General features: G+C 41.3%; 1 protein-coding gene across 1 annotated transcript; it reads right to left on the reverse strand.

The window, feature by feature from the left end:
* Nucleotides 1-1,875: 1,875 nt before the first annotated feature.
* adora1b (adenosine A1 receptor b) lies at nt 1,876-5,724 on the reverse strand. The gene is made up of 2 exons (XM_084680421.1): nt 5,384-5,724; nt 1,876-3,332 (listed from the first exon to the last, which is right to left on the reverse strand). Exons 1-2 carry the CDS (start codon nt 5,722-5,724, stop codon nt 2,558-2,560), a joined length of 1,116 nt encoding a protein of 371 aa, XP_084536547.1. The 3' UTR covers nt 1,876-2,557.
* Between the last annotated feature and the right edge of the window lie 4,436 nt (nt 5,725-10,160).

The following is a 10,160-nucleotide window of genomic DNA, read 5'->3' on the forward strand; positions in this document are numbered from 1 at the left end:
GACTATGGCTTGCCATAGTCTAGAGTTGATTTCTCATAACTTCATTAACATTTCAAACACAGAGTTTTCTTAAATGCGCATTTGAGACAACTCTGGCCGATTTACGACTGCTATTTCGAGTTTGGAAAGTCTTCTGAAGTTCAGAACAAATCTCAAATGAGAAAACTTTCATGAATGCCAAATGTTTTCCTAAATCAGAAATAAATTCCTTCTTAAATTCTTCTTAACTGCGTTTGAGAATGATGCCCATTGCTTGGAAAGCTACGGATATTCAATTAAACAGAAAAGAACGATTCAGAACATATTATAAACGTAATACACCCCTTTTATTTAGCCAAACTATTGATCTTCATGGCATGACAATGTGTTTATTCATGTAAAATGACTCTGTCTGGTCTCTTTCCTGTGTTATTGATTCAGAGACAGTAAAACTGAAATATGAGCCCCACAAAGGATCCACTTTTTTACAGAAAAACACCAGTGGAGGACTTACCACTAGGATTTACATTGTCAAAGGAATAACTTCATGTGCCCCCTCAAATTTCAAGAATTCTACTTTCAGAAGCTGCAAGAATAGGTGAACAGGCCATGAAGGCAGTGAAAATACTCCTGATTCAGAGGCACTCAGCCATTCACTGCATTTATTCTGAGGTGGTAATGACAATTTCAACATTTTGGGGACTCAGACCTTCACCTTTCCCATCAACATCTTACACAATGAATGGTCTGAAAGTATAAAAAGGTTTTGCAAGGATGTGGGATCCTCAAAAGAACCACATGCGTATATCTGTTGTTCTTCTCAGTGCTAACAGAAACGCTCAGTAAGAATGTTAGTCGCAATCAGTCAAACTAGCACTTTTAGCATTTTGGAAGGAACCGACTGTAGCATTAAATTGATTGTGTGTCTTCTATTTACATTACATGTGCTTGTTTACCTGCTCATGATGATTTATCATGCTTTACACCTAGAGCTGAAAAAAGTTCTCGGGAGGATGTGCTGATTGGTGCCCCATTAATGTAACGTACAAATTAGAGGTAACATTTCAGCACCACCAGTGACAGCACGGTTGGCTAAGATGCAACACCTTTATTACGCTCTTTCAAGTTACTTATATATGGCCTGGGAACCAGACAAATCTGGGAGCTGTTTTGTATACACAAATAGTTTAAATGTTCAACCGACACCAATTTACAGATAATGCAAATTTAGTTCAAAGTATTTCTTTTGTCAAAGTAATTTCATTGTACCATAGATGCATATTGGTGGTGAGTGAGAGAGAGAGAATTTGTAGGAATTGTGTCATTACACAAAATATGGTGTCTAGATATATCACAGACCCAGACAGGGCATGTTAAGTAATATACAATGGTTACAAGAGACCAATATTACATTCACAGACTTCACTGCCAATGAAATGCAAAAATAGTAGTTCAAATACTGAGTTCCAGAAACCTAAACTAGTGCATTGTGAAAACGGCCTAGAAGGTTATACTGTAGTAAAGTCACAATCTCCATGTCGTCTTTTCTGGACGTCTGTCATTGAACAAAGATGACTTGCCAATGTACAGTATGTACATGATTGAGCAGAATAAAAAATCAAATTCTTATCAACAGCCAACAAAGAGGGGGTATAAATGCGCCTTAAGTGCATCTTCTCATTCCTTCTAGAGGTGCCTTTCATTGTTCAGTCAGGCCACTTATGCACATACCCAGCCCCTGAGAGCGGTCAAGAACTGTTATATATATATATATAAATACATACAAATAAAACGAGTGGCCTGCCGCCTGGGGTATAACATTTCACCCCCTGCCACTCTGCCAACTCTGTGTAATGGATTGGCGCGTTGTAGCACTGTGTAACCAAGTCCCCCTCAGTACGGAATAAAGAATTCAAAAGGGATTTAGAAAACCCCTGTATCAGCAAGAACACATCCGCTGTCCTTATCGGTTGGCCCAGGGGCACACTGCCTGCCTGCCTTCCGCACTTTTGCATTTAATTTAAGACCCTGAAGACGACATGAGGTATTAGAGTGGTTGAAACGTTACTGGAGTTTTCCTAGTGACAATACATTCATATTCAGCCACTGTTCCGGTCATATAAAACATAATTTAGAGAATAACCTTACCTTTTGATTAATATAACACCATAATCCGACAGTAATTGACAGTTTATTTTCAAAAATGTGATTATCTGATAATCTGTACTCTATTGTAGATTTTTTTTTTTTTATCCACTAATTAACTAATCAAGTAACGTTTAAAGCTCATATATCTTGTTTGTTACAAATTGAGTGGTATTCTTATCAAAGAGACATTGCAAGTTTCTGTTACCCTTTTAACCATAAATCATTTGTACTCTTTTTCAACATTAACATGTCTTCAGTTCATGATTTAAGAGTCTCATAAGATTAAGACTGCAAGCTGCCACGCCTTGCTCAGCTTGCCATTTTGTGTCACTGACAACTCATTTTATGAAAATATTTCAAATGAGGTCGATGATATCCGTGGGCAAGATTCCCATTCATCTCCATTGATAGCACTGAACTGTACCTACACCTAGATCTTTTTCTGCTCCAGCATGTGCAGTGATTCTTTGCGTGTTGGAGACGGGTCACCATTCTGGGCCTGCAGTGCGGGTTTCTGGGCCGGATCCTGTTTCATGACCTCCTTCTGCGGAGGTTGCAGTGGGTCTGTATGTGGATCTGGTATCTCCTTCCTCTCGCTTGGCTGGGTGTCGATGGCTGGTCCTTCCTTGCAACAAACGTATTGCTTCCAGATTTTGAGGAAGGCTGTGCGGAACTTTTTGATACGGAAGGCGTAAACGATGGGGTTGACAGCCGAGTTGCCGTGGGTGAGCAGGATGGCAATGTAGAGGAGGAACATGGGTTTGTGGCAGGCCGGACAGAAGAGTGTGATGCAGTTGAGGATGTGGAGGGGGAGCCAGCTGATGGCGAACAGGAAGAGGACTAGCGCTAGTGACTTGGCCAGCTTCAGCTCCTTGTCGTAGTACTTGTTGGGATCGGCGTGGCTGTTGACCTTCTTGTTGAGCTGCTTGTGAATCATGTAGAAGATCTCAGCATAGATGAGCAGCATGACCACCAACGGAGGGAGCACCCAGCCAAAGAAGTTGAAGTAGACCATGTAGTCCATGCTGATGACGTTCTCAAACTGGCAGGTGATAACCAGGTCAGAGTCCAGCGAGCCGTTCTGTTGCTGTAGCCGCCACAGGTTGTTCCAGCCCAGCATGGGGGTGAGACCCACAATGAAAGCCACTGTCCAGCACACTACCACCGCCACTCCCGCCCGCCGGGGGGTCACCAACCGTTTGTAGCTGCAAAAAAGACAAAAAAACAAACAGTTATATAGAATGCAAAATTATTTCCTGCAAGCTCAAAACAATCAAACTGTCCAGTCGGCAACATGGGCCATAAATGTGCTAAATGACTTGGAATTGCTGCAGGTATCGTTCTAAGAAAAAACTGCAGTTCTCCTCTGGGGCTCTCATCTTCTCAGTGTGTTTGGGTCTCTGTGAGAGATGATTCATACCTTCTCAAATTAACTGCACCCAATTTCCAGGGCGGTGATAGGAAGAGCTTCTGTGCAGTAAACACACTGCAGTATCTAAGTCCCCAGTCCTGTCTATTGGTTGTGGACCGTGCAGCTTCATGGCTGTGGGATCTTTCATAGTTAAATATGTTTTATGGCCAGCAGGCACTGAGAGATCACAAGTCTATCAACAAGCTGCAGTGTGAAATCACATGGGATGAGAGAGTAAAGAGTTTGAGGTGCTGAGAACATGTTAGGATGGTCTGTTGTAAGTTCCCCAGGGAGTAATACTGTACATCCGTAGAACAAGGCCTAACCAGTCCTCCTTTCAAGCTACGATGAAGCACTGCACTTGTGCCCCACTCTGTGCTGCTGTGGCACGGTTGTTGGCGTGCGAATGACAAATCATTGACATGAAACTATACAAATAATAAAGCTATATAACAATTAAAATGAAATTATGGCAACACAACAGTGTCAGAATAAATATTTGACTTGCTGTATTGCCAAAAGAACAGAAAGTGAAGCGAGGTGATTGGTGTCTTTCTTCCTTGTCTTCATCAGGAAGGTATGTGCTTCATTAAGCAATTAATGCAGTTGGTTCAACCCAGAAATGTATTTGCAGTGATAAAACAAGAGCATCAAGTTTCAGAGAAACTTTTAATTTGGACTTTTCCACAACAGGAAGTGTAAGCATCACACTGAGTGTGCAAAATATGACACAAGCACAGCTAACTTTCTAGTAGCAGAATGAGATGCTTAAACCCTTATGAGTCATGCAGAATTGTAGACAAGGTCCAATCTTTGATATAACCTGTCCTGATATTATTACAGTTTCATCAACATTCTGTAAAAGGTCTATGTCAAGTGAATTATGCTGCCCTCAGTTGCTTTTAAGTAATTTGAGTATGATTACATAAAAATTGTATAATTGCCATAAGACTCCTTGAACAGTTTATTGCCCACAGACTCATCTACTTTGGCCACTTTGTTCACTTGGTGATTAATGTTAAGTTACTTTCTTATGCAGGACTACACAAATGAATGCAAAAAAAGGAAAGACTGATGGACTTCAGTGTAACTGAACTGATAAGTCTGACATGACCAGCTGTATGCAGTTGTGTCACGTGTGGGGAGTTAGCGGTAATTTGAGAATTGGAATTACAAGCAGAAGAGTTCAATTGCAGACGGAAGCATCTCAAACCAATATTAATTAGACTGCTAACTTTTGGCAGAAGGACAAAAGCGGCAGAGAGATTCTTGAAGTATGCTGTTTTAAAAGATGGAGCTCAGAAGACGTGGTGGCATTATCATCTTAAGATTCAGTGCAAAGCTGTCACTGACAGCATTCTGGAATACATGAAAAACGCTCTCTTTATGAGCCGGGTTATCTTCCCCCACGTTTCAGCAGCTGCTAGCCTTTTGTCTCCACACTCTGGCATGGCTCAGCGTGTGTGTGTGTGTGGGGGGGGGGATGCAAGGTGTGCAACGGACTATAAACAAGAACAGCCCAAATTCACAGACATTGATTTGCAACATCCAAACTACACAACACATTATTGGCTTTCTATACTGCTGCAATCCTGGGAACATGGGAGCTAATTACAGCTGTGTGCGATAGCCTATGCTCCGGTAACCAGTTAATGCTGCCATGTCAGATCCTCTCTGTGACAGGAGACAGTTAGCAGAAGGTGGGGCATGAAACAAGATGAATTTAGCTATAACCTGTCACACGAGACAACACTATTATCGCTATTATAATAGTCATTATCATTACCACCAGCTGTCCCTTAAAGTGGACATATATTTAAGGCATCACCTGTTCGAGCCGTTTACCTGGTTGGAATCTTGACCCTAAGATAACGGTCAATGGCAATGGCTAGAAGCGCAAGGATAGAACTTTGTGTCAGGACCAGAACCGTGCACGCCACGAGCAGGCAGCTATAAAAGTGAGTTTGAAGTCCGATGCTTATTGTTATGGCCAAGGGAATGACGAGTGCTCCCACTGCAATATCCGCTAGTGCCAGGGAAACGATGAAACAGAACGTCGTATCTCTCAACGATTTATTAATTTTCACCGCCCAAACCACCATCACATTTCCTATTACCGATGCCACGGCAATAACCACTTCCATTCCTATATAGAGCGCTTGGGATGGCGCAAGTGCTTCAGGCATCCTTAAAGACGAAGATGTCCTAATTGCCTTGAAAATGTATAATTCCAACAAATCTCCCTTTTGAAGACCTGGCACAAATATTTCAGTCTCCTCCAAATGTGCGTCCGTCAGTTCCGTAGAAACAACATCCCTTGCATGACTATCCTGAAGTTCTGATAGGCTACATATCGATTAAAAAAAGAGCATAACTGAAATCAAACAGCAGATCAAATAATGAATTTCATTCTTTGAAGGTGTAGTCCGAAAATTGTGGTGCGCTCTCCTGTGCTGTGCACTGTGTATCCACTTCGCTGAATCCACCTGCTCTTGAGGGGACCATGCTTGCGCGTATATTTTTCCTTAGAAACACAGTATCCTTTCCATAATTTTCAGGTTTAAACAGTGGGTCTATACCACGAAAACAATACAATTTTAATTATAAGACAGACGTCGGAAAACGGTCACTTCTTGCGGTAGCATGCTGGGGAGGGGGTGCGATTTCATTGTGCGCTGAGTCAAAGCAATGCGGTGATCTAAAATAGCTCTTTGCCTTGGATTTGCCTTTGTTTTCATCCACATTGATTTCCTCTCTTCAGTTAGAATTGTCGCCTCCCATTCAAAATAATTTCATCATGGAGCCCACGTCGCTTTGTTGTTACTACAGTTCTCATTTACTCCGTCCAGTTTTGCCCACCGCGAAGAAAAGGTTGTGCAGGACCGTCCCAAAGACGTCTTGGTTTGGTGTGTAGCCTATAGGTCCAGAGTCGAACAATTCTTATCTTTTCCCAGGGAATTGTTTAACACTCCCTTCTCGGCAAACGTTTACTCTTCATTGGATAATGTGTTTGTCAATGCTACTCTGTTCATAGCCCATTCAATTCATATTCCAATAAGCTTGTGCTTTTATTTGCACATAGGCTATGCTTTGCATTTAGTTGTATACGCTGTTGAAAAATATTACACCCTCCCAGTAAATTTAGAAATAGAAAGACTTATTTTATTATTATTACATTTAGTTTAGATGTGATCCATTTAGCAGGATATACGAGTCTTTTCCACAAAAATATGTCAAGGTTTTTTTTTATCCAGAGTGCTATGCAGAGGAGTGAAAATTGAGCAGCGAAGGGCGGGTCAACTGGAGCACTATGGTGACAAAGACCAAGGAAACACTGACTGTCTACAAGCATGCAAGTGTCAAGCAGGAAGCTCCAGAGGAGCTCTTGCTTTCTACCCTGTGGTTCAAAGGTCACTGACAGGCAGCAGCGGGGGATCCGGCCCCAGCAGGGGCTGTACTCCTGCCTTGGCTGTGTGGTCTGGCTGCAGAGCTGTCCCAGATGGTGCACTGCGCTCACTCACTGTGACTTACATAACATGAGGAGGAGGTGGTAGGGTGGAAGGTGCTAGTGCTCTCCAGCTGATTGAGCTTGGGCATGTGATGCTGGCTGAACAAAACGCACAATGCACACAACACACACACTCACACAAACCATGACAGGAACTACAGTGGTCAGGGTCAGGGCGAGCGGCCAGCTCACTGGAGGAGATCCTTAGAGGCGTCCAGACCGAAGACAGCCTCCATCTGTTTCTGACATCCTGCTTTAAGACAGGAATCAAATACCAGCTTCTCCAGTCCAGGCTGTATGATATTCAGTAAAATATGATGTCAGTGATGATTTGTCTGTTGATATGACCATGGATCATAGAATGCAGGCTGCTACTGAATCATATACTATCACAACACCATCATATGCAATGCACTGCAGAAAACTATACTACTCTATAATACACCATAAAACGTACATTCTGCTGTACAGTTATTTTAAAATGAGATAAAACTACTTTACAGTAGAATGGAGATCAAAGAGGATTGGACCCCTTGTGTACGCATTTGATATAATCCACAGTTTGCACCAATTCTAATGGTCCCTTCCCACTCTTGTAGTAGGGTATGGCTAAGTGATAGAGCTTTTGACTGCTGATCAAAAGGCCACAGGTTCAAATCCCCTACTGAAAATCACAGAACTTCTACTAAATGATTAGATTATTGTTATTGCTCGTCAGTGTTGTCACTTCACTTTATCACACAAATGTGTTTCTAACTTTCCTTTTACTGGGGAATTTGTGTATTTGGATAAACATGTTGACTAAATGAGTCAATGTAAAGTTGATCTATGGTGCAAAATGGTCATAGCTGCTAGACAAACACTGTGTATAGTCTACAATGCCAGGTTTGGGTTGTGAGGGTGGCCCTTGGTGAGCAGTACTTTTTTTGAAGTCTACTGTGTGTTTATTTCCACCCTTTTGTAGCTCTAGATCCCTGAGTGGGAATTGGGCTGTGCTTAACAAGGCACATGCACGCTCACTCTTACTGCATCTAGTGTGTTCTCTCATGGGAGTGCGCAGGAAGGGCAACAAGCAAACTTTCCTCGAAACATCGAATGTAATTCAATACCTGAAGCACCAATGGCTGTTACTGTGAATTGTCAAACTGACCTAATGGACAACAGCAAGGAATGGTTGTAACATGGGTTAGTTGTAAAACGTGCAATTCCTTCAGTGACGAGCAAGATATAATCATATGCTTGACTGTGTACATGCTTAATTTAAGTCCGAGTTTTTTCTAGATGTAAGACCCTTTTTGTGCATGTGTACAAATATTTAATGCAAGTTAGCAATAGTAACACTTTAGTGTTTAGCTAAAATATTTAATGGTGACGATCATCTCACAATTTGTGAGAAAATGTTACAACTAAAGAAAATACTTAAAAAGAGAATTAGTAGGCATTCATGACACATTAAAGCATAAACACACATAAAAATAAATGTGTTGTGCTTAACAGAAGCACCGCAAACCAAGACAAAGCACACACATATAAACTAAAAACTGTCCAGCTTAAGAAAAAAATGAAAATACTGTAAAGAAAATTGCTAAGTTTCTGTCGCGACCTCAATAAAAGTGTCTTTGATAAATAAAAGATTTTGAACTTCTTCATTCTGTTTCTATTCACACTAATGAAGCAATGTCACAACGATTCCAGAGCAATAAATTGTAATATTTTACTTTTTGTATATAAACTGCTGCACTCAGAGACAGCTTTGAGCAAATTTCAACACAAGCATGTGAGCGAAAGCTTTCACCATGCTTTCACCATGCAAGGGGAATATTTGTCAAGTCATTTGAAAGTTCCCAGCCAATGAACAGCCAGAGAACTGCACAGCAGTGGCCCTCAAGTGACATACACACAGGAGTGACAGTGCTCAAAGAAAAAAGGTTTAGTATCATCAACAAGAACGTCAGACTTCAATGTTGGAGGTGTTCTTTTTAGCTGCAGGGAGGAGGGGGGTGTGGGTGTTCATGGGGAAAAAGATGAAGATGAAAACAAGGCCTCCAATGAGAAGCCTCAGAAATGCAGGAATATGAGTGCACTCAAGCACTTACATGGATCACCCAGCCCATGGTAGAGGCGCCTAACAGGCCTCATTAAACTATTATAGCCCCCAGGGGAAAGATGTTGGGTAAGGTCATCTGCATGGAAATTTGAGAGAAGCTGAGCCATCTTTAGACAAAGAACACATCCTCTCTGCAAACAACCAATCTATATATATATATATATATATATATATATATATATATATATATATATATATATATATATATATATATATATATATATATATATATATATGTGTCACATGTGGGTGCAGGGTTAGGACCCAAATGCAAGAAAGGCAGGCAGGATTAAAAAACAATTATTCAAAAAGTGGCAATAGGCAAGCTACTCACACATCTGATGACGATACTATGACAAGGACTGGACACAAAACAGGAACCTAAATACACATCCAAACAAGGCTCAGGGGGATGCAATAACACAAAATGAGCTACCAGAAATTACATGGCAATTAGGGACAACATAATCGGTTAGGCAGATAAGTAATATCATTCTACCTCCGTGGAATAAAAATGGTGGAATGGTTTACCATAACAGAAATAATGTTTGTCTAGTTATCCCCACAAAATGTACTTGACAAACACTAGTGAATAATGAAAGCAGTTGTAAGCTGCTGGTATCCGTTGGACCCATACTACCCCTGGGATTTAAAAGACTTTGTTCAACTGAGACAGTGTCGCTGAAGTATTAGTATCTACCAACTCCAATCCCCAAATAAACCATGACGTTTGATAAAAAGCAGACTAACCAGGGAGTTGTTGAAGGGCTACGATGAGTGTTGGTTAGATTACAGCTCAAGACTGGGAAGTTCTCGCTACCCAGAGCTGTGTGTGTTGAACTTGGTGAGCCAGGCGCTGTCATCCGCCACTGTGCCAGTCTTGACCTACTGTGCTTGATAATTTTCACTCATGGTTTTCATGGGAAGCATTAAGACATGCAAATGGATTCAAAAGCTTTGCCACCTGCCATGTTCCATCATTCATCCATTTGGATACATGACCTACT

Source organism: Hypomesus nipponensis, chromosome 18, assembly GCF_054491055.1.
Source record: "Hypomesus nipponensis isolate SF chromosome 18, ASM5449105v1, whole genome shotgun sequence".
NCBI classification, from domain to species: Eukaryota; Metazoa; Chordata; class Actinopteri; order Osmeriformes; family Osmeridae; genus Hypomesus; species Hypomesus nipponensis.